This window comes from Spermophilus citellus (genome assembly GCF_964194105.1).
Source record: "Spermophilus citellus genome assembly, chromosome: 2".
In the NCBI taxonomy this organism is placed as follows: Eukaryota; Metazoa; Chordata; class Mammalia; order Rodentia; family Sciuridae; genus Spermophilus; species Spermophilus citellus.
Window position 1 is genome coordinate 83758008 of NC_138183.1, and position 25962 is coordinate 83783969.

At 37.4% G+C, this 25962-nt stretch overlaps 1 protein-coding gene across 9 annotated transcripts in view; it reads left to right on the forward strand.

Annotated features, from left to right (window-relative positions):
- TLE4 (TLE family member 4, transcriptional corepressor) overlaps positions 1-25962 on the forward strand; it is a 143251-nt gene that overhangs the window by 110171 nt on the left and 7118 nt on the right. For 8 of the 9 annotated variants that reach the window (XM_081281002.1, XM_081281006.1, XM_081281007.1 and 5 more), the window contains 7 exons: positions 13505-13624; positions 14507-14560; positions 15045-15197; positions 16540-16672; positions 17008-17201; positions 17700-17776; positions 25428-25677. In XM_081281002.1, coding sequence (XP_081137128.1) covers positions 13505-13624; positions 14507-14560; positions 15045-15197; positions 16540-16672; positions 17008-17201; positions 17700-17776; positions 25428-25677 — 981 coding nt within the window. Of the gene's footprint in view, positions 1-13504; positions 13625-14506; positions 14561-15044; positions 15198-16539; positions 16673-17007; positions 17202-17699; positions 17777-25427; positions 25678-25962 lie in introns of those variants that run through there. The other variant, XM_081281010.1, reaches the window with a different exon arrangement.

Below are 25962 nucleotides of genomic sequence, written 5' to 3' on the forward strand. Positions count from 1 at the left end.
CTTTAGCATCCAAAATATTTGGGATGTCACTCTGCTAATTTTAATTCTGCTTGATGAGATCAGTATAGTGATAAAAGGTTCAGTTGTTTTTTCCTCCTTCTGTGATGACTTGGAGGTTGCTGTTCATGTGCATTATACAGTCCAATGAGCCCTTTGTGGTTAGCATTATTCTCCTAGGATACCTAACACCCCTCCCCTTTTTTAATTAACCTATATGGGATTGCAGGTGCATGAAGATGACATTATTGTTGAAAAGCTTGATTCCATTTTTTTTTAACACAACACACATCTGTATGAAGGGAGTCACTACTCAGTTAATACTGCAAAGATCTTTCTCATATCCATTCTCTTTGCTCTTTTCTCCATTGCTTATCCACTCATGAGCTACCATCTTCCTGCTCTGGACCACCACATTAGCTGCTGACCACTCCCCTGCAGACACCAGTAATGATAAAAGCTTGTCTTTAATGACCCAGTTTCAAAATTTGCTATTTTAATTTTAGTGTACATGCAAGATTTATACACTGCACATCTATTGTTATTTTTAATTTGCTAAGGATGGAGGTAAGGATGGAGGTAAGCAAGGCAATCTTTTCCTTTCAGGGCTTTTGAAATTCTTATCCTGATTTTAACCTTCTTAACATCAAACTTTCAAAGATTTCTGGGTGTTATTTAGAACACAAGAATCATCACTATCCTTAAGTGGCACTTAGAATAAAACAGACCTCACCATGGCCTGCTGGGCCTAACTTCTCTGGATCCCCCTCTCCTCTGTGATGTCTTCTGATGCTCCCCCACACTGTTCCTTCCAAATTCAGTACCCAGATCTCATGTACAGTGTCACAGCAAGCTTCTCCTCCTTTGGTATCTATGTGTGTGCTATTCTGTCTAGAATAATTCTCTCTTGTCTGCTCTTGCTTAAGGCATTAATCAGAGTGTTTTCTTTTTTGAAGAAGCCCTTCTGGACCACCCAATGGATAGTCTAAATTTCAGCCTTTCATTTATTGCCTTTGTAATATATCACCATTTGCAATTGCTGTATTAATTTTTACTAACGTCATAACTTATAACTTATTTATTTTATGTCTTGTAACTAGAACTAGTACTCTGTAAGGGTGGTCTTTAAGATCTGTCCTTTTTCTTGTATTCTTAGTGTCTTGGGCCCAGCAGAGTATTTGGCACAAAGTTGGGAATCATTGTGTATACCTCATGCTTTTTTAATTAAAAAATTACGTGCTACACACACCTGCCCCAGCTTCTACCATTAGACCTGATGTATCACTCCAGAGTCATTTGTCAAATTTCAGTGAAGAGTAGGGGATGCAGGTCTAGACCTCACTAATGCTGTCATAATTCAAGGTTCTTTTAGGCTTTAGAGACTGCAGTTAAAGCATAACTTCTGAAGAGGACACTAAGCCAAGAGGGGAGGTAGAGATGTGGACTGGAAGTATGCTCTGAAATGTTTGCATCTGTAGAAATAGAATGCCTCTTGCCCAACATTAAGGCTTGAGAAAAATACCTGTTACCCTCTATCCAAAGTGAGTAAGTAAGGAGCAGAGGAGAAAGCCTTCAACTTCCCAGATTGGTTTTCTGGCAAAGGCTTGGCAATTGGCTTTTTATTTTGGAATAAGAACAAAAGGAAGGGTGGCATGTCAGCTACTTCCATCTAGTTACCTCAGTTGTCTTGACACTGTTTTGCTCTTAAAACAACCATAAACTGGGTAGTTTAAACAATAGAAAATTCTTCTCACAGTTCTGCAAGATGGTAGTTCATGATAAAGATGCCACTGGTTAAGTGTCTGATGAGGACCTGTTTTCTGGCTCATAGATGGTGCCTTCTAGTTGTGTTCTCATTGGTGAAAAGGGCAGAGGAACTTCTGTGGGTCTCTCTTATAAGCATGTCAATTCCATTCATAGGCTCCTTCCTCAACCTAATGTCTCCCAAAACTTCCCCTTTGGGATTTGGGTTTTAACATAAGAATGTTGGTGGGACACAAACATTCAGACCATAAAAATGAGGATCCTGTAGGACAAATGCCCTTGTCTCTACAGGTATGAAGATTAAGACCTGGAGGTGGGTTGACTTGCCCAGAGTCTCACAGTTGATAAATGTTAGAGTTAAAAATTAAAACCAGAGCATTCTCTAGAGCACAGGCCTATTTCATCCCATCCCCTTTCCTCTATACTCTAAGGATGTAAAGCAGGAGCCTTATTCACTTCTGTGTCCTCAATGTCTAGCATATTGCCAGAGTAGACTAGACTACAGAGTAGCTATTCAGTTCAAGTTGTAGGTTTTAACTGACATTACAGTCCCAGACTGTGCTTGCAAAGTCTTGGTTATTCAGATGGAGAAATAAACCTCATTTTCTATCTACCAGCTAGTATTGAAAGAATTTATTCTGAATCATTCCCACCTACTGGTCTGGGTGCCCTTATAAAGGCTGCTCACGACCTCTCTGATCCATTATTTATTTACAGCAGAGGGATGTCAGTGGGTATCTGTTTTGGCAAATTTTGTCAGTGACTTAAACATCTGTGACATAACATTTGATTAATACCATTCTCCTGGATCCTTTCTTTGAAAGCACTAGATTGTAAGATCTTCTGCATTTTGATTACTGCTTCCTGGGTACTTAGAAATCACAGAACTCACAAAGATAGACTGTTGACTGTGTTAGCAAGAGGGATACCTTGGAATATGACAGGAGAATTCCTATGGGCACATGTGAAGAGAGAGAAAGACCAGAGTACAAAAATCATATGTGTATTTTGAATTGTTTTCATCTTCATTCATTGTGCAAACATTAATTGCATTGTCCTTGCATTGTAAAATGAAGGATTTCCATTAAGCTGTATTTAGTATTTAACAGCAAAAGCATAAACAAACACTGAGCTAGTGTTCTTTCTCTTCTAATAAAATAGTGATTGATTAAATGGTGTCCACTTCATTTTTCTGTGTGGTGAGTGAGAGTATTTTTCTTCTAGTTCATTTTGAGCAGGCTGCTATTACCACACCATTTAGCTCAATGCCAAATTGCAGTTGGCTCCATTCAGTTCTGTTTACTGAGTAGTGCTGTAGTGATTAAATGTCACTGGGTACACTGAGTATACAAAAGTAATTAACCTAAAAGGACATGTTAGAATAAGGGTCAACAACCTCTTTAGCCCATAGTGCCACCAGCAAGACTAAGTATTGACAGAGATATTGCTGACAAGGCTGGGGCAGAGTGAGGAATATGTAAAAGGGAAAGGAGAGAAACAAATGGCAGTGAAGTAGGAAGGAAAAGGTCAAGAAGCAGGAGTACTTACACTTGTCTTAGATGGCAAGTAGAATGGAATCTAAGATATTTTTCATCAACCTTTATAATTTAGCTCTCTGACCTATAATTGTTTGGGGAGAGGATGAGAGAATAGACCACAACTTGAATTCCCTATCATTCTTTCAGCACTGGTTAGTGGAGTGTTCTTTCCTGGTTAAACCAGGGTAATCCTGACACTTGCTTAGTGAATCAGATTGTTTTGCAGTGTTTTGTATATATTGTCAGACCCTTACATTTTTAGATCTAGTTGTCATGCTATTGCTTGAAATAATTTCTTTAGAATGATTTTGATATAGACCTCTAAGGGTCTATATCTCATTTGCTTTTTATTCCTCAGTATATTGAAGTCACTGTCAGTCACAACTGATATTAATGCTTTATGTTGCTTTACATACTAAATTTTTACATAAAACTCTAGGTAGCCTGTGACTTAAAAATCAACCAGTATAAAACACCTTTTTTTAAACAGGTGTTGTATTTTATTGTCTTATATTTGCTTTTTTCTTTCACTGTCTTTATGTGGTAACTTAACTACCCGGGGCGGGGGGGGGGGACTGGGAGTGCTGAGAATTTTTCTTTTTACCACATACTGCTTGAGGAATAAACATTGCCAGGAAATCTCCAGGGACCTCTTTTCTATAAATGTGTGACACAGAAAAAATGCTGATGGCAGCATTCTTCCTGTAGTGGGTCTGTCAGGGATGGTTCCTTTAAATCTTGTCTTCTGTAAATCTTGTCTTTTCACTGGTCAGTTTTCAGGAAGATTTGATTCTCCCTGGTCACAGACAGCTGGCGAGTACATGATGAGAAATAAGGAAGGGAGAGGGACAACAAGTTGAAAGTAGTCTCTCTTTCACTAAAGTTTATTACTTTTAGAAGAAAGAATAAAAATTAGTGGCTTTGATACATTTATTCAACAACAATGTTTACTGTATATGCAGGCAGAGGACGAGCCTGAAGCAGACCTTGGAGTGGGATCTGTGCTCTCAATTGGTGGAGAGGCAACAGGGAAAGGCACCGAGTTGGACTCGGCTACTCTACCTGGCACTATTCTGACACACCTGTTTTAGTCTTTTTTTTTTTTTTTTTAAACACTGTTTCCTCTTACTGTCTTTTTAGCATGATCTTGAAAATTGTTTGTCATCCTATCACTTGCCGCAGTCTGGCTAGACACAAAATCACGAGCCACTCAAGCAGGAACAAACTTTATTATTTGAAAATGTCGCCAATGCCCCGTATGCCCCCACGCCCCGCCCCCCCCCCAACAAACCCAACCCACTCGACGTTCTCCCGGCACCCCAGAGGAAGTTCCTCCCCCCGGAATTCCCTCCTACTGTACTTCCCCAACCAATGGGAACTCTCCAGGAGTCCTTAGCAGGCTGAGGTGAACAGCAGGAGTCCAATATCCATATGAATGCAAATCTTAACATAATCATATCATCTCAATGGCTAGCTGGCATTACCTTTCAACCAAAAATGGCATGCATCATATTACTTGGCTGTGGCTCTTAGCAGTCACTTCCCAAATCACCACCTTGAAGGCTTTCTCCTTTGGTTTGTATATATATCCTTCATATACCACACACAGCTGTGTTACTACAAGAGTCAGTATAGTGAGTATTGAGAATACAAAGAAAGAAGATAAAATAGTACATGCCTTTAGGAGTGCATAATCTCAAATTGCAATATAACAAAAATAATATGAGAATGAGTTAAAAGTATGCATAAACAGCTCATACTTTGTGTTCTTTTTTGTTGTTGTTCAACAGCTGTTAATTAAGTCATTAAAATGTTGGACTGCCATGGTGATCAAAGCAGGCAGTGGTCCCTGCCTTCACAGAGCTTCCAGTCAACGAAGAGCAAATAAAATACTGGCGGTGATAAAAATGCTAGGAAGGACACACATATACAAAAACCTATTGATAGGATTTAGAGGTGGGGTCCTTGGTTAACATCACAGATGAAGCCTTTCTGAGAATGTCACATATAAGCGGTGACTGAAAAGATGTTAGGCCAAAGAAGACAGTTTTTCACAGAAGCCTGAACAAAGACTCTGAGGGATTTAAAAAAAAAATTTTTTTGGATGAGATTGGAAGTAGACAAACATGGATCAGATCATGCTTGTACTCCTATAAAGGGCTAAATACTTGTTTAATGGGTGTTGAGTTCCATTATAACTTTAAGAACTTTTGGACTTAGAAGCCACAAGTGGCTTTTCCAGTCACAGAAATGTAGCTGGTCCAAATTGAGATGTGCTATAAGTATGAAGTAGATACCAGGTTTTTATAAAGGTACATAAAATATCAATAATCTTTATATTTGGTTAAATATATGATTAAAATTAATTTTACCTGTTCATTTTATATTTTTAAATATCTGTTAGAAAAAATGTAAAATACATGTGCAGCTCACATTATATTTGTCAATTCTGTTGTAAAGAGCAACTCATTTTAATATTGAAGGACCTTAAGACCAAATAAAAGCTATAACTGATCATTGAAAACTATTCAGCCATTTTGTGATGGGATAGAACTTCTGATTAGCCACCTTAAAATTGCTAGGCAGCCTTGCTTTAAAGGGATACATTGTTATTTCCTTTTCTCTTCTTGCTGAATCACCCTCTGCTATTATAGAGTATATTTGCATACATAATACATAAGAATATATATGAGGTTCTGTGGAGTTAACACTCTTTGGAAGAAAAAAATGTTGAGCCTTTCAAATTGATTAAAACAGTTTACTGGAAAAAGTGGCAAAATGAAAAGACTTCATTTTCCAATAAATTTTAATAGTTACTAAAATGAGGATTCTGGTCCATTAAGATGTAGCTTGCCAAGTCTTAAAGCTTAATCACTTATTTTCTTTGAACCACTACACTACATCAGCTTTTTTCAAAGCAGTTGTTAGAATTATGTTGATATTTTGACAAAAAGCACAGTGTAGGAATAGGTCTTCCAAAAAAATTCAGGAGAGAAATTTTTGCCAGCCTTCCTCCACTTTTGTTTTTAGGGCAATTAAATTTATGTACCCCACCGTTTGCCAGTGAGACTTGGTAACTAACCTAGGTTATAAGGCAACAGGTAAATAAGGATTCTAAAGTATATTTTATAAGTGCCAGGCTGGGAGGGAAAATCCCAGAAGAAGGTGGTCAATACTGTATAATTTATACAGAGGCAAGACATAAGACTTACAGATTCCATATTAATGAGGTCAGGGAATTCTTGGGAGGGGACAAAAGCACATGGAGTGTTTGGCTTTTTGCAAACTTTGAGAGTTCCTTTGGATTGAAGGACAGGAAATAACTTTGGTCAATTAGATAATTTAAAAGATGTATGCAATGTAAAGTTTTTGCACTTTGCTGATTTTTATTACCATTTCTGGTGGACTGTTAATACTATACCATCAGAAGTGAAATTACTTGGTTAATTCAGCTTGTGTCTTGGATTCTCACCTCCATAACAGTGAGGAGTACTTGTTTCCTCTCATTTCTTCAGTTCTTTCCTCATGTGGCCCACAGCTTGGACTGCATGCAGACTATAGAGAGGGAAACTTAACTGTGTACACAAGAATCAAGCTTCTATCTTTGGTGTCAAAGCATCATGTTCCAGCAGCTGAATTTGCCAGCCTAAGTAACTGTATTTAATGAAATTTTGGGGGCAAAGCCAACAGCTTTATTCCAGGAAGAGGAAATAACAGTCAAGAATCCCCAAGAGGACATTAAGATAACGTTCTAATTTAAAATCAATTTTATTGATACCTTATAAATTATTAGGGCATTTTATCCTGGACAAAGTAATGCATACTGCTGAGGCCACTAAAAGAAAACATGAATGACTAAATATTGAAGGGAAGTAAGATGTTTGTAAGATGATGGAGGGCAAGGTGTAGATTTCATTTATATTTATGTTTCTGTATTTAGTAGATACTCGTTTGTAAGATGATGGAGGGCAAGGTGTAGATTTCATTTATATTTATGTTTCTGTATTTAGTAGATACTCAGTAAATACTTGTGTAATTAGCACATAAGTGAACTAAAATTAAACAGTGGTTCCCACATTTTCCAGTGAGGAATAGAACTCTTCATGGGGGCTTATAATATGCTAAGTACTGTGCTTCACAACATGATCTCCTTAATCCTCTCAACAACCTTGAACTGCTACTATTGTCATTTTATCCACTGGGAAATGGAAGCTTTAGAAAGATTCAGTAACTTGTCCAAGATCATACAATACCAGCACTGTCTGACTTCATTACTCAGAACATGAGAATTATAGGTATTGCCTCTCAATCAGTCCTCTGTGAGTTCTTCTGGTTAGATAATATTTTGGTTATCTGCAAAAGAAACTTATCTTGACCCAAGTTTGTATTGCTTGAAGATATGCAGAAATACAATAATTTAATACAATAATAGAACATTTTAAAGAATACATTATTTATGAAAGGTTACAGAGGATGAAACAGTAAAGAACAAAGTTATTATTTCATATGGAGATTATATTAAATATTTTTTTAATAAGGGCAAATCTTCAGAAAGTCCCAATCATTTTTTAAAATGAGTTTTGATTTATGCTAATATGAAAAAAGCAAATTCTGTGAGGGTTATATACAGATTATGCTTTTAATGACTTCCTTAATCAAGCAGGTTATAAGGAAGGTCTTACTATAATAATAGTAAACTGACACAGTGACTGAACTCAAAAGTCCTGCCATAGTCACCTTTCAATAGCAGCATGCTATAAATTTTAGATAAACTTACATAAATTTGCATGCGTTGTGAGTTGACATGTGAGACTTTTGTGTTTTGACCAAATAATTTTCATCTTAAAATTTTTATATTTTTCAAAATGAGAATTATTTTCACCATCTATTCTCATTGTTTCCTTAAATGAGATAATGCATGTTATAATGTTGTTTTAATACTTATTTTTTAGTTTTAGGTGGACACAATATATTTTATTTTTATGTGGTGCTCAGAATCGAACCCAGTGCCTCATGCATGCTAGGCGAGCGCGCTACCACTTGAGCCACATCTCCAGCCCCATGTTATAATGTTTTATCAGTTATAAGGAGCTCTGTGAATGAGAATATACACATTTTGTGTTAATACTATACAGTAAAATCTCAGAAATGCCACCAGAATATGGTACTGGGTTTGGTGTACAAAAATTTTATTAAGGCTATTACTTGTACTTCAAAATCTTTTGAAAGTATTTCCAAAATGTGTAATTCTTTGAGGACTCTTTAGTTGATTGATTATCAAAGGCCTTAATCTTCCTTGAAAGTTGACTCTGCTTAGTAGGAAGAGTACCTTGAATCCTTGTTTATCTGCAAGAATACTTTGGCCTTTCAACAAAGTCACCAATATTTATTTCTGGTCCAGACACAGGTCTTTTTTCTAAGGGGCTGCAGAGGAAATTGTGATAGAGCACTTTGTTGTGGCATCAGTAAAGGTTCTAGATATCTTTAATCTTCTCTGTCCTCCCCAAGATAACAAATGCCCCATAAATTGTCCCTTATAGTCATGATGTCTTCTGCCTCTTCCTTATCCCCTTTATCTGTTTGAAAACTGATTTACCCTTTTGTACCTAGGAGATGGTGTTTTTAAACACCAAAGCTGATGAACAAACAAGCCACAGCGAATGGGTTTTAGGATTCTTGATCTTGGCTGTCCACTAGACCTTTTAACATATCTGTTCTGGTTATAATCAGGGAAGTCTGAGCACTGCACCTGTATGAATGAAAGCAGAATTAGCTTTATGTACATTTGAATTCAAGTTAGAAAGTCCATTGTGCAGATGGTATTTATAGCCCTGCCTCAGTGCAGTATTGAACCAAAGCCTTATTAAATAGTGATTGTTGGAAGGAGTTGTATTTTGGTTAATGACAGCCTATTGAAACCCTATTATTAATGAACTATCTGAATATTTACATTGAGGGGGAGTGCTACACAAATGCCTAGAATAGTTTACATGAGGCTTAAAATAGAAAAGCCATACTAGCTTACCATCTAGATTTCTGTAGTAAATAGAATTAGCTAGACTGCAATACACAAGGATAGGATCAGAGTTGCTATAGCTGAGGAGACTAGGCTTGTACTTTATGTGGATTATTTTTGTTAGTCCTCAAAGCAGCCCAGGGTTGGGATGTTGTTATCCCAGACTACAGAGAGGCTAAAACTAAGCAACACCCTACGGCTACACAGCTATTAAGTGGAAGACTCTTCACTCAAGACAGTCTGACTCCACAGAGGTTCTCTTGCCTGCTATTAAAACCTCTGCTCCTTGTTATTAAAATTAACTAATTATATCAATACTACCTTCTTGGGGGAGGGGAATACTTCATAGAATTCTTTCACATACAAGGTCATCTTTGATCTTGAGGTGGTAGAGGAATAGGAGTGGAGGTGTGGGACAACTCCTTTCAAGTTGCTAGAGGTGTCACTTTTCCAGGTGACTTGATTAGTAAAGTCTAGGATAGATTTCAAATTTGAATCTAATACTTTGTTATTTTAAAACACTCTGGCATACAATATTAGGAATAACTGTATTTTTTTTTTAAAAAAAAACTTTTCTTGGGCTACCAATGTAATTATTTTTAAATATCCCAGTAAAAGTGTGTAGCTTTAAAAAATAAAGAACTTTCAGTAACCATTCACATTCAAGGGTGTTTTGCCTTTTTTGAATGGCCATTGCTTCTGTGACTCTCCATTTATAACATATGTGCTTGTATGTGATCAAACTGTAATGAAAAGATTTCCGTTTAATGTTTCTAAATTTGTAGGTTTGCACAGTGTTAGCATATAGCTCCAGTAAATTTCTTTTTTTAATGTTTATTTTTTAGATATAGGTGGACACAGTATCTTTATATTTATGTCGTGCTAAGTATCGAACCAGTGCCTCACGCATACTAGGCAGCACTCTACCTCTGAGCCACAACCCCAGCCCCTCCAGTAAATTTCTTATAGTAAGCAATAGAAATAACCTAGCCAAGCTTTTAAAATAATAATAGAGATATTAGAGAAATAAAAATTCTAGTAAAAGCACAAACTGTCTTTATCAGTATTTACTTAATTTTTTCTATTCACATGCTCAGAAAAGATCCAGATGGATTTCCAGTGACTGAATGGTGGACTTCTAAGATTCATGATGAGAATCTGTGCCAAGTTCAATTTGATTCCAGAGCAATTATGTTATTAGAACATTGCTGATTACCCTAGTGCCCATTGTGCAGCTTAACCCTTAAATGCTAGTGATAATTAACTACTTTTATCATTTTACTAGCAAATTCCGGGTGTAATTCTGCTCTACATAAAATTCAACAATAAAACATTTGTACAATCAGAAACAACCAGCTTACGGAAAATAACACCATTTGATTGTACATGTATGCAGATAAATAAGCATAAGATTTAAATAGACATTACCATTTAGTATTAATTTTTAAGAAAGTGTTTCATTATTTAGAAATCAATAAAAAAGGGGCAGAGCTTCCATGTTACCAATCCCAGGGACAACCATTATGCATATCTTAACTGTAGTGAATGGCATCTGTTCTGTGGCATTGTTCTTCCAGTGGACCTCTGCAGTGTGTCACATGAATTTTGGATTAAGATTGAAGAATGTGTTACAGGGGATGTTCAGTCATATTGTGTTCAAAAATATTTCTGGTGCTCACTATGCTGGGTGCCTCCACCCTCAGGGAATCCACAGCCTGAGGTGAGAAGTGGCCTTGTAAACAAACAGCATTTGTTGCACATGCTCTATTCCTTGAGTGAAGGAAATGTTAACGAAACGAGGACTGATTAATTCTGACAGCATCAGAGGAAGCTTTGAAAAGTGGCATTAGAGTTGTTTATTATGGGTAAGGATGATTTAAAAAGACATACTGAGTGAAAGGGCATTTCCATAAGCCAGGGTAAAAGGCTGTGGATGTGGTGAACATACATATATCTCTCTGGGGAGCATAGGCTGTCAGCAGTGATACGGGAGACAAGGTCAGTGGATTGGGGTGTGGAGTGAGGACTTTGTAAAACTTCTGTAAAATATTCAGAAATTTATCCTATGGATGGTAAGAAACTGTCCTTATTAAGGAGGAGTAAGGATAAGTGGTTGAATATGTCTTTGATAAATATAAATTTCAGACATATGGAGGACAGACTCGAGGGATAAACTAGATATCACAGGCATGACATGGGTGTAGTAACTCGTGGATAATGTTTGTGTGCAGGCTTTCAAAGGTCATGAAAAACCTGATTGATTGGGTTGTGATATGAAAGCAAAGTAGGGGCATTGAACCAAGGCTTGGGATGAGGTTTGCAACTCAGTGGAGACAGAAAAGTCAAGTAGTCTACTTTTAAAAGTTGTTAGAGCCTGAGGATGTAACTCAGTGGTACTGTTTTCTTAGCATGTCTGAAGCACTGTGTTCTACACTGAGCTCCACAAAAATAAATTATATAAATAAGTCAATACATAGTAAAAATTGAAAGTTATTTAAATTGTGTGGGTTTACAGAAAGCATACAAAATAATGCCCCAGAGTCTTTTCTGATACTTAGCTTAAAGTCTAGTAGGGTTAGTTATAAGGTTTGGTGAGTGTACTTTTAGAGTGTTCATATAAAATATTGTGGGGCTGGCACATTGGGGACAGATTCAAAAGATACATAGTCCTTAACAGTGGGTACCCATTCTTTGGTCCCATCTTCCTCTTCCACTAAACACCCACCTTCTAACAACATGTTTTGAAAGTTTAGAAATGCCCAGCAAGTATGTGGCATCATGCTTCAGTGGAAATAAAATGGAACTTACATTCAAACATTCTAGAAACCGAACTGTCTTCAATAGTTAATTTAAAGGCCCTCATAATGTTTGTACATCTTTATAAATGTTAATTATTACCAACCAAATAAAATAAAGCAAAAAGTTTTCAAGAGTTAGTTTTATATGAGATAAGTAAAGCTGTAAGTGAGGAGAGCTCTAGTGAAAATTTTTCTGAATTGATTTTGGATGCCAGGCAAAGATGTTCTCATGGTGATTTTCTTCTTCTTCCTAGAACGTTTTTCTTTAGATATTTTATTTCCAAATATTTTTTCTCCTACCCTCCAGAAATAGTCCATTCTTAACCAGGCTGGGTTAATTTCACCCTTGGGAGTTCTGCCCTTGTGCCCCTCTGAGGGACTTTGCTACTCATGCCTTACTATCCATCCGTCCTTAACAGGGCAGTCCTGCTCCAGACCTGGCTCCCTCTCACACCTCACTTTTATTTAGCTCTTCTGTTGATCTGTAACATAGTCACTAGCTAATGGTAGTTCCAGTTTTATCTTCTTTATCCATGGTTTTCAGTTTTCATACCATCCAAATATGCTCAGTAAACCATCTGGACTTCATGGCAAAGAGAAACATTATCTGGCTTCAGATTTCCTTGCTGGTGTTTGTTTTCTGTGGGGGACTTCTCCAGTTGGGAGCTTCTTGAAATAGCATAGATAAAGGAAGATGGCCTCAGACTAATCTCCCCAGGCATGGACCCTTTTCTCTACTATGAAAGCCTGTGTGTTCTTCTCAGGTTTCCAGAGATTAAAATAAAAGGAGCAAGCTCTAGGAGTCAAAAAGGAATGAAGTTCATGTTTCCTGCCCCTCTGCATCTCCCAGGCTCTCAAGATGTAGGACTGAGTAAAATTCTGTAAATATGACCTTTATGTCACATGACCACTGTTTTTAGTTGCTCCGATCCCTAAAAATTACCTCTTCCTTTTTAAAGTACTGAGTGTCCCATTAACCAACAAACGTTGTCTCCTTTTCTTCTTTACCTTTTCTCCTGTGTCTACTTCCTTTCCCAACTTTGGGTTTAAATAGTATAAACACAAATGTAAGACCAAATTCATTCTAAGTTTATACTCTTCCCTGCCATTCTTTTTTGGTTTGTACTCTTCCTCCCTCTGCCTCCTCTTTTCTTTTATTCTTTTTCCCCCATTCCCTTACCCCTTGTATTTTTTTCATTGTTTTTCCCTGTTTGCCTTTGTTTTCTTATTACTTTCATCTCCTGCACTCTCTCCTGTCTCCTCTTAATAGCTTTGCAAGTATATACTGTGGAACAAAAGTTGTGGGGTGTCTCAGGCATTTTAAAAAATAAATAAAAGCTGTTAAATGGATAATCAATGCTTCTCAACCTTGCTTCCCTTTCTAATTCCAGAGCTCTTCAGTATCCCCATCAGCCAGTTTCCGAGGTGCTGAAAAGCACAGAAATTCCACAGATTACTCCTCAGAAAGCAAAAAGCAGAAAACTGAAGAGAAAGAAATAGCAGCTCGTTATGTAAGTTCATTCACCTTTGTTTTGGGGGAAGGCCAACTTGCATTGCTTTTTATCAGCAGCATCTCTACCTTTTGATTATTACCAGCCAATACTAGTACACAGGATAATACCTTTTAAGAGAAAAAGTATTTATTGCATTTATAACTCTGTCTCATTTGGCTAGCTGAAGTCCTGTGTGTGTGTATGAGAGGACACAGTGCTTCACTCAGCAGCTAATAGGAGATTTGGGTGTTCTGTGTTATTTGTATGTATATTTACTTTCCCCAGTGTATTTCAAGAAGGTTGAAGTTTCTGTGGTTAGCTAGAAACTCTAAGGAGAAATGTAAAATCAGAAGATTAGTTAAAATGCCTCAATAGACTCATGTGCTAAGGATGTATCAGATTTTGCGAAATTTAATTTGCAGAGATAACCAAATGTCTCTACTTTGAATTGAAACTCAAACCTACTTTTCTCTAGTAGGTTACATAAGAAAAGGTAGAAAGCTGAATGGAAACTGGAGCCAAGGCACGGCCTATTCACAGACTTCATGAGAAGTGGAAAATCTGGATTTTTTTCACCTCCCAGTTTATATATCTACTTAGTCACATTTTTTAAACAGTGACAGACCAAATCATACCCATTTGTAGGCCCAATTTAGCTTGGACATGGGACTCTGTAGCCTCCATTTCAGAGTTATAAGCAAGCCATCATCCTTTTTGTTAATCTGGACAATGAAACCATTATCTACCTCTTAACATCACCATGAAGATTAAAGAAAATAATCTTTGTAAGGTATTTAACATTGATATAGAGGAATTAATCTGGAGCCATCCAGGATCAAGCTAGCTTTTTTCTTCTTTTTGGCTGTGGGAGGAGGTAATGCTTCTCAATTGTCTATGCAGGACAGTGATGGTGAGAAGAGTGATGACAACTTGGTGGTTGATGTTTCCAATGAGGTAAGTTTATGGTAGTTCCTGCTCCTACCAAAGACCTTTTTGTATTCATATTATTACCATCCAATTTGTGTTCTTATTTTTAAATAGATCCACTTGTTTTTACATAATAAATATGTATTACTGGTTTATATGTTATTCATTATTTTTTGTTGCTCTTCTTGTCTGTGAAGTACATGACATGTCTCTCTCTGACCACAGTGAATCTGTAGTCAACCTACAGATCTCATTGACAACCAGCTTCAAGTTTAGTAGGGTTTTGATTTGGGGTTTTGTTTTAAATAAATACCATAAATGTTATTTGAGGGTGGGGGGGGGGGCTCCATACTGAATATTTTCTTTGGCATTGTCAGTGTAACTAACTTGTTACCTATTCCAGAACATTTTGTACTTTTGTTAAATGCTTTCAGCTAGAAATAACCACACCCAGGGACCCCAGTCTCATGAATGTACTGTGAGCATTATTACCCTTGGTGTTCCTTTGTAGGATCCATCTTCCCCTCGGGGGAGCCCAGCACATTCCCCTAGGGAGAATGGCCTGGACAAGACTCGCCTGCTCAAGAAAGATGCCCCAATCAGCCCTGCCTCCATTGCATCTTCCAGCAGTACTCCTTCCTCCAAATCCAAAGAACTTAGCCTTGTAAGCTGCTGTTTTCCATCTTTTTTTTGTATTGCTAGTTTTACAATAGTTGGGTTTGATTTTGATTTTTTTTTCAATTTTTTTGTATTTTTCACATTTTTCTATAGGACTTTGATTTACAAATGTATATGTATATTCAGTAAAGTTTAATTGACAAAAGTATTTTTGGAGCAGAATGAGTTTACTAACTTGTCAACAATTCAGTGTTTGCTTTGTGAGTCTTTTTGTAAATATAGGAGAGGGATAGGGAGAAATTGAAATATGTGTTAGATGAAAAATATACACTGGGGATAAAGAGATGGTTTTGTTGCTGTGGTTTATGGTAAACTTAGTTTGGGGCTTTGATGTGATTTTGTTTGCTAGCTTTGAATTGCCAAACTACATATGGCTGCAGTAATTTTCCCTTGCTATCTAAAAAATAATCTGTCATTTACAAAAGTCTACCTTGATTCACACCACAAGTCACAAGTGCAGAATTGAACTGTTCACAAGTCAGGATAATCTCTCTATACCTCCTCCTGTGGCTTTGTAATGAATTGCATTTTTGCATGGTACATCTTTTTCTTAGCAGTTATTTACTTGTAATACATCACCAAAACAAAACAAAAACCACAACTAAATGCAGTTTTCAAATAATCTTTTGGACTGGGGATATAGCTCAGTTGCTAGAGTGCTTGCCTCACATACACAAGGCCTTGGGTTCAACCCCCAGCACCACAAGAGAAAAAAAAAAAAAAAGAAATCAAATAACCTTTTGAATTCACAGCTGAAGGAAAGGAAGTTCTACAATTTATCTGCAAATAAGGAAGATGTACCTTGCAGAAGGCTAGATTAGGGTTTTGTTTTGTTTTTTTTTGTTTGTTTGTTTTGTTGTGTCTGTGTTCTTCTGGCCTTCTGGCCTTCTTTTTAAAATAACAACTCCTCTGAGTTTCTATGACAAGTCAAGCTCAAGTCTTTTCTAAGGGGACCTGTTAAACAAGGAACCTCTGGTGGCAAGAATAATTCACTCAGAAGTCTAACCAGTCTTAAACCAAAGACACCAGCAAGTTGCCCATCTGCTAGGACATCATGATTTATCTTATCTATCACCTTTCTTGAAGCCTTTGTCTACTAGAAATGATCTTCTCTCTTAGGTCCCCTTTAGTTCATGTGTTCCTGAACCATGGGTCTGATTTTTTTGCTAGATCTTTTTAATTAATGCAAGAAAAGATCCAAACTAAAGAACCACTTTTAGTTTTATTCTTCCTTTCTTTATTGTTTTCCCTTTACTATTTTTCATCTTAATATCATTATTTAAAACCATGTTCTCATGGCTGGTTTATTTCATTACATCTCTTGATAGAATGAAAAATCTACTACTCCTGTTTCGAAATCCAATACCCCTACTCCCCGAACTGATGCACCCACTCCAGGCAGTAACTCTACTCCTGGATTAAGGCCTGTACCTGGAAAACCACCAGGAGTGGATCCTTTGGGTGAGTTATGTTTTCCTATGTTATATTTATGTTTCTGTTTTTAAAGAATCTAAAGCAACTTAAATAGTGTAATACATTAAAAGTACTAATAGCCAGTATTGAATGGCTGTTAAACAAAGTTATTTAACCTATGCCAAGTCATTAACCATATCTGGTGCATAGTAGGTAATCAATGCAATATGGTTAAATGGACCCCTGTGAAGGCTTGGGGAATATTAAAATTAGTTCATTTGAACTGTGGATTGTAATTTTTTAAGCATGTTAGTAAGAATGTTTTCAATATTATCTCCTATATTCTTCATTAATCTATTTTCTCCTTACATGTTGGTCTGCAGCATCCAGCCTAAGAACCCCAATGGCTGTACCTTGTCCATATCCAACCCCATTTGGGATTGTGCCCCATGCTGGAATGAATGGAGAACTGACCAGCCCTGGAGCTGCCTATGCTGGACTGCACAACATCTCCCCGCAAATGAGTGCAGCCGCTGCTGCCGCCGCTGCTGCTGCCGCCTATGGAAGATCTCCAGTGGTACGTTTGCAGGCTGTTATAAAACAGTATTTCAGAGCTCAGAGGATTGTCATCCATATTTGTATGTGAGTGTAGTTTGTATAATGTGAGGTATTACAGAGAGGTCTGATGTATTTGTAAATAAGCTACATATGATTATATCTTAAGATCTGTTTTCTTTTGGAAAGTGATTCTTATTTTCTTTTTTTAAATTAGTATTTTGGAGATGTTTAACCTATAAATTAGACATAGTGTAGTGAATGTAATTAACCTCTTGTTTTTGTCATGGACTTCAGTAATCATTAGTATCGTTTTTTTTTTTCACCCCAAGTTTGTGACTGTAATATCATAAACATCCTGTCACTTCATCAATAAATATTTCTGTGTATCTAAAATCTTATATTTTCAAAGGATCTATTTCTGTATGTTTTACAAAAGAAATTGAGTAGGATAAAATTATAGTTAACAGTTAATATTAACTATGTTCACTTTTTTCATTTTCCCTGGGAAATATTCTAGGTGGGGTTTGATCCACACCATCACATGCGTGTGCCAGCAATCCCTCCAAATCTGACAGGCATTCCAGGAGGAAAACCGTGAGTACCTTTGTGCATTTTGTACTAATTATATACCAAGCCCAGCCCCTTGTTGGCCCTTTAGAGTTGGACAACATTGGACTGTTCATACTTTCTTCCTTGCAAAGTATTTTTTATTTTCTCTTAGAACAAGAAAAGATGGGATAAATTGGGGTCTTGTACTTTCCATTTAAAATATCAGGCTTATATATGGAAACGCAAATTGCAGAGGCAGCTCGAGTAGTCAGGTCTTCTCCATGTCTAATGATGATTTTAAGGGGGTTCTTTGTTCAGGAAGCCTTGTTATTATCTGCAAACCTGGATGCTCAAAATTTGAACATGTAGGAAAAAGACATGCCAAACTTCAAAGGCTGAAACAAAATAAGGGCAGTCTGAATGCTCAGTTCTGTTTCTGGAAAAAGTGGCTTGCTCAGTTGGTTGTTTCTGTTGTAACTAGGCCTTTGAGTTATAAAAGACCAAACACAACCCATTGGTTGTTCGATGGAACATTGAACATTCCACTTGAGCATTGTAATCTCACAATATCTCATTTCAGTCTTTATTTCACTTTTTTTTTTTTTAACTATCCAAGCTCAGTTCTCTCTGCTAATTGGCTTTATATTCCTGGATACGAAGATTTCACTATACAGTAGTGCTGGCTCTACCTTTAAAATCCCAGCTGGCTTTACTACTACTCTGTTTTGGGAAACATCTCCTGAAGACCCTCATTGCCTTGTTAGTAATGTATATATGTTTATCCTCATCAGTTCTTTCTTTGGCATCCTCTCTGTCGATACGTGCCACATATATGGCACCTCCTCAGTCTCTGTTGCTGTCCATACTAGACCTCAGTAGCAGCTTCCCTAGTGGCTTGCCTACCTCAGGACATTTACTCTATTAGTCTTTTGGCAGCACATTTTTATGCTGCTGTCTCACTTCTGGTCTCTTAGATGCAATCTTTTCAGCATTCTGTCTGAAAATATCTCTTTTACCCTTCCTCCCTATTGTTCTACTCTCTTTATGCTTATTTATAACCTTTATATACTTCTCCCTGCTTAAATATTTAAGTTATGTGAGAACAAAACGTTTTTATGTTCAGTTATAGAATTCCAGTACCTTATATGGTACCTAGTTCATAGTTGATGATCACGATATAAATTTATTCAAAGAATGAATGAATATGTACTGATTCCTTCTTTCTCTAGCCCCTCTTTGCTTGTTTCTTTACTGCTATGTACTTGGACACTTGGTTGTCACCTGGTATTTCCTGGGTATCCTCTTTTTTTCCCAGTGTGGCCTGCCCTCTCAGTGTTGAACATGTCTGACTTTGACCCTTTCTTCACTTTTCATCTGATCAATAAGCATCTTGGCTCTTCCTGTAATAAACTTCACTACAAACTCTACCCTAAACTTCCCCCATTGCATCAAATGCAGTGCTGGTTCCATATCCAAGTTGCTCAGTAAATATTTGATGTATTAATAAGGGAAACAAGGCAAATTAGACGGAGTTCCTTGAGAGTTGAAGGTAAAATATCAATTACCATAAAATTCTGTGTACCTGTGTGTGTTCTGCAAATAGTTGTTGACTGGCTGACGATTCTTGTTGACCAAGAACTCTTGATATATTTGAAGGTGAAAGTTTGATCTATTTCACACGGCGACTAAATAACAAGGTCATAGGATTAATCAAATAACAACTGAAATACCTACAAGTTCCATGTGACCTGGTAAGATAAATGGAGGTGGGCCTTTAGGGAAGAGTTGCCTTCCCTTTTTTCTGGTGCTGCATATTTACCATTAAATGGTAAAGGTAATTAGAGGTTGCATCCAGAGCTAAATAAGTATATGACCACTAGAGCAGTGAAGTGAGGCTTCTTGCCTTGTTGGCTGCTGCCTTGAGGCACAGGTCTGTAATTGTATTGTCTGTATTTAAAGAAATAGTGATAGACTTGGTTTGGGAGTTGGACTAGTGAAAACTACCATAACTTTCATGGTACTTCTGAGCCTTGTGCTAGTTCCCTTTCTCCCTCCAGTTTTGACTCTTGTATTATAAAAATTTTAACACTTTTTTGGGTAAGTTGATGGATTAGAAGAAAGTTGAGAATTTTTGTTTCTGCAAGTGATGGAGTTTCACCTAATGCATTTGGCGAACAACTCTTCACCAGGAAAACCAAAAAGCATATAATATATGTACTTAGTTGGTGTGGTTGACAGAGTCAGGTTTCAGGAAAGTAACAGACCCAAGTTTAAATGTTGAGTAGGAAGGATGACTTTACCCATAGTTTCTTAACTTTGTCAGCTCCATTCAGTTCCTGTGTACCAGAGATGATACCTCTTAAACAGGAAGGAATGAGACTGAGCATTCTGATAATATGTACATATTCAACACCGTGCTTGATAATGTGGTGGTTGTTTAGTCACCTTCAGTATCATTTCCTGTTCTGTATATTATCAAGTTTGCCCCAGAGTATTAGTTTTTCAAGTACTTGTGCAAAAGAAGATACAGTGTGTTGTAGGGGGCAGAAATGATGAGGAAGATTGGATTGAGTAAATTGAATTCCATATGTTCTATTGGTATGTCTTCATGTAACAGCATCAAAACAGAAATCCACATTCAATTATACATGTAGAGATAATGCAGTTTCACTATAGATTATTTGGCATAAAAGAATATAACATTTATGTGACTCTCTAGATCATAAGATACAGAATTAGAATTATGAAACTTGTTTTGTGCATATTTTCAACAGAAACCCTTATAAAGTGTTAGAACATAACATACTAAATCACCCAAAAGCCTCGTCACCACATATACTCAAAAGGTAACTGCCTTTCTCCACAAAGACTTAAAACAGTTGTGCATCTCTGTCCAAATAATTTTTACAAAATGAATTAGTAGATATTATCAAAACTTATAATGCATGCATGTCCCAAGTAATGAATAAAGTAGAATTTATTTGATAATTACATTAGATCCTCTTATTTATTCAGGTGATTGGCATGATTGCACAGTTTAATCTCTGTAGAACAAAAGTGGACTTTCTTCTTTATCTGCTTCCTAAATGAGACTTAGACAGTACTAATTGTATTATGGGATATGGCATATAAATGTAGCAAAAGGTTTATGGGTTTCAGGCTGCTCATGATTCAGAAATATTTTTGTTGTTGCATTTGTTTGTTTTTATAAAGATTTTCAAAAGAAACAGGTTACAGGTTAAATAATAAAACCTCCAATAGCTGTGATTTTCTGGTTGGCGTACGGGTGATCTAATTTGGTTCTCTAGAACCAAATTTTATATTATACTGTATAAAGTACAACAGTTATGCTTTTAATTGCGAATTCAAAGTCTAGTCCCATCCTATGAGGTGTTGAAAACTTGAAGATATTTCAAAGTCAGAGAAATTAAGGCAACATAACAACTTGTCCTCATTAGTGAGGTGGAAGTAGGAAGGCCAAGAACCTTCTTTAAATATGCTTGGTCTTCATAGAAAGATGATTTAAATAAAACAACCTCAGTGCACAAGTTTTAAAAAGAGATAATTGCAAGTGCCTATATAGTTTGAAATATAGTTCTGTCAGAATGTCTAAACTTGTCTCAGCTGTCTTCTGCTTCCTTCACCCTATCTGTTGGATAAATTACTCTTTATTCTTGTAATTCACCTGCTGTGTATTCACATGTATAGATGAATGCTATGTGCTTGTGGGAAAATGTGGGCCACTATTAGTCTGATTCCTTAAACCCTCTCCCTTCAGCCTTGTTTCTGATTATTTGTTGGACTTCTCAGCTAGACATCCTTACACCTCAAGTTCATTATATTCACCAAGTACTATCGCATATTAGGCCTCCTTCCCAATTCACCCTCATCTTTTCCCCATAACTGATGTTTCTGATTTCCTAATTCACAGAAACTCAGTTATTGGCTCTCTCTTCAAATCATGTTAGTTAACTCCTACAGGATGTAACATCCACTCTTACTTCCAACTTTCATCCTTGCACTCAGGTCCCCTAATATTCTCGCTTAGATTATCAGAACCATTATTTCTTATTTCTTCTGTTCGTCTGTGTTAATCATCTTTTCATCACTGTGACACAATACTGAGATAATAGATTGATAAGAAGGAAAAAGTTGTTTCAGCTCAAAGTTCCCAAGGTTTTAGTCCATCGTCAGTTGGTTCCATTGCTTTTGAACCTGTACTGAGGCGCAGGATGTGATGGTGGGAACACATGATAAAGGAAGCTGCTCACTTCATGGCAGCAGGAGGCAAAGAGAGATAGGAAGGAGCCAGAATCCCAATATCTCCTCAAAGGCATTCCCCCAATGGCCTAACTTCCTCCTACCTGGCTCTTCCTCCTGAAAGGTTCTACCACCTCCCAGTAACTCCATAGGCTGGACCAACCTTCAACATCTAAACTTTGGGGGAGGGCATTCAAGACCCAAACTAGCACCATTCTGTTCCTTACTACAAAGTTTATTCTTTGAATGGCTTTGTCCTAGCAATGTCCTGTTTCTTTTTCTTCAAAAAATCCTTTAATGAATCATATCTATGAAGTTCTTAGGCCAGAAATTCAGCTCTCCCCTTGTAACATGGTAAAATAAATATCTACTATATTTTGTCAGACTGTGCTTTGGCCAACTCCTCCAAACACATTGTTGAATGATTTTAGAAATAAATAAAATAAATGAATTCCTGGATTATACCCAATCCAGGGATTTCTCTGGTCGTTTAACCTCATCCTTTTGGAGTGCTTGTCTTCTGCTATTCCTACCACCATCTTCCTCCCTCCTTGGTGAAATCCTTCCAGCCTTTAAAACCCATCTCCAGGTGTTGTAGCCAGTTTTGTACTTTTCTCATTATTCCTAGATTATAAGGCATATGTTGGCAGGGCCAGGTTCCTTGCCTAATTTGCTATCATAGTACATGGGTAGGAAGTACTTAACTACATTTTGGAGGCATTTAATTTTATAGAGAGAAAAATAATTCTCTGAGCCTGAATTTCTTTGATTCCTAGAAGTGTTGACTTCCCTTGCATAGTGCAGTACTTTTTGCTAATTATCCATTAAAGAGCTTGATAATATGTTTTTTCTAGTTCTGAATATGATATGTATACTGATAACAAAGAGCTGTATTATATCCTTCATGCAACTGGCTCTTGAAGTTCATTTGGCTTCTCTAAGAATAAAGTGCCAGGACAGTAGTAGGTGCTCCCAGAGTAGTTAAGTTGAAGAATATCCTAATGAAGACCTTGAAGGAAAGTGTGTGTCTCATTTCTTAACTATTTAAATTCTCAGGCTCTTTAGAGATTCTAGAGGGGAGAAGGGGATATCTTCTCAGACAAATTATCATTAAGAATGTATAACGCCATCTGAACTTAAAATAACCTTCCTTTTCTTTCCTTTAAGATTTAGTCTTCATGACCTCTTAATTGCTAAATCAATTAGCCTTTTTCTGGATCACCATCCCTTCGAATCTCAGCCTTTCTCTGCAAGCATCACTGCTTTCCCTTCCTTGTCTGAACTGAAACCTGACTCTCTCCTACCCCTTTTCCTGAGTCTTTTAAGCCGGGAATGACCTTTCATTTTTTTCATATCCCACAATCTGTAGGACCAGTGCTAATGGTAATAAAGGCTATGGTTCTCCTATGCCCACTTCCCTAGATTCACTCAGAATGGTACTTCTCTACCCTTTGTGAAAATTCTGCTTTCTTCAGACAGGTGCCATTTGACTCTTCCTTGTCTTTCACCCTGTTGGGTTTTACCAATTTACTAAGACTTGACAATGGCTTAGAGTCTTCTGCTCAGAGCCTGCTGTTGTTTTGGTGACTCTGGTGTCCTCAGGGACTGTTCCCCAGTAACTTCTTATATCAGACCAACTCATCTCTCATGAATGGCTGACCTAAGTGGACTCTGTTACCGCCAGAATCTAAACGTCTCATCCAGAATAACCTTCTCTGCCTCTACCCAGCCAGAACCTTTGAAGTTCAAATTTGATTCCCAACTTTCTATCTCCCACGCCCTAGACAATGACTTCTCCTGTGTAGTAGGCCCTGACTAGTGACATGCTTCTTTATCCTACCACCTACAAGACATTCTTCACCCAGCAACCAGAATGGTCATTTAAAGTGTTAACTTTGTGTTAACATTGTTATAACATTCAAAACAGTCTCCTTTGTGAGTCCTTTACTCAAATCTCTAGTGGCTTCCCATTTGGCTCAGATTCATCACATTTTTCATAACAGCTAACAAGGTCCTTATATTAACATGTCTGCTTCCCCTCTTTTCAATTTCTGTCACTCTCTGTGAATGCATTCTGGCCTACTTTCTTAGTTCTACCCCAGGACCTTTGCATTTGTTCCTTCTGTCTGCACATTTTCCCCTAAATATGTACAATGCCTGTGTCCTTCCTTCAGGCCTTAGCTCATGTGCCATGCCGCCTCCTCACAAAGGTGCCTTTGACTACTCTGCACCTTTAATCTCTTTTATCTGAAATTCTCTATGCATGTTTAATGACATTTACTGCTACCTAATATAACTTATTTAATATGCTTTTACAGTACCTGTTTTCCCCTCTAGGATGTAAGTTAGTGTAAGAATAAGGACTTTGTCAGTTTTGTTGATCTGATTCCCCAGTACCTGATAGTACCTGGCATGTATGAGGTAATTAATAAACTTACTTTCATCCTAAACCTCCCAGTGATTTTAATTCAAGCTTCTATCCTTTGTGTACCCAGAAAAAGCCCTTCACTTGGTTTATCTTTTGTAAAACTTCTTCCCATAAACAACATTCCTAAACTCCATGCCAAAATATAATGACGCAATTTCCAAAATGGGCGATGGCCCATGATAACCCCCAGGGAGCCTGTTGCTGGCATCTTTTGCCTTCAGAAGTCCAACCTGCATGCCTGCAGCCTCACATGTCCCCTTCCTGAGTTCAGTGCCCTAAAAATAGAGGTGAGTTTGTTGAAGGAGATGCTTTAACTTCAATTAATTGCATTATTAGACCGAATGCTTTCATAATCGAAGTGTTTTCACTGGGTATGAACTGAATATGGAGATTCCAGATACTCACATGTATGCCTTTGGGGCTGCACAGGATGCTTTTTTGGATTGACTAGGATTTGTGATTGTCAAGTCTGATCAAGGTGTTAAGATGGGACTTTATTTTTCAAAAAATGTTTGCACATCTGAAATTTTAACATCTGTGCTAGACACTCTTACTCCTTAGAGGTTCATAATTTTATCTTGATTTCTATTAGTGAGTCACTTGATTAGAAAGCTATACACAAAAATCTGTTATCAAGCCCTTCCCCCCAAAGGCAATGCAAGTTTTACAGTGCCCCTGAAAGAGTAGTTACTATATTTGATATTGATTCTCTTATTTAGTTCTCTGTGAGATATAGGTGCATTCTCTTCCATTTAGAAAGTAGAGCTAAGGTTCAGAGAGGCAAATAATAATAATTGATGTCACATAGGAGCTAGTAAACAGCCTGAGATGTCATGGCTCTAATGCTCTATAACTTTGAAACTTTTGTTATTTTCACTGTAGTAGGTGAATTTGACTTATTCACACATATCAAGTGGCATTGACAATGTTTTCTTTCTCACTACACTGAATAGTTAAATAACATTTTTTACATTCTCTTTCCTATCTTTTTTCTTTTCATTGCCCTAGAGCTTACTCCTTCCATGTCAGTGCAGACGGTCAGATGCAGCCTGTGCCCTTTCCTCCCGATGCCCTTATTGGACCTGGAATCCCCCGACACGCTCGCCAGATCAACACACTTAACCATGGTGAAGTGGTGTGTGCAGTGACCATCAGCAACCCCACGAGGCACGTGTATACGGGTGGCAAGGGCTGTGTCAAGGTCTGGGACATCAGCCACCCTGGCAACAAGAGTCCTGTCTCTCAGCTTGACTGTCTGGTGAGTGAACATGGATAAACCGGACTTAGACCTTCACTCAGAACACAGTAAGGGCTTAGTGGGAGAGCTGTATATGATCCAACCATAAAATACTGATCCTAGGTGGGTAGTTGATCCTAAAGACCTGTCTTCTTTCAGTTCCTGACGCAGAATGATCTAGTTCTTGATGCATAATACATGCGTATTACAGTTCTCATTAATCCTGCCTCCCAGTGGAAAAGGCAAACCACTTGTTTTCCTCTTGGTTAAAGGGGCTTAAGAAAATCAGGATTTCACACATGGTTT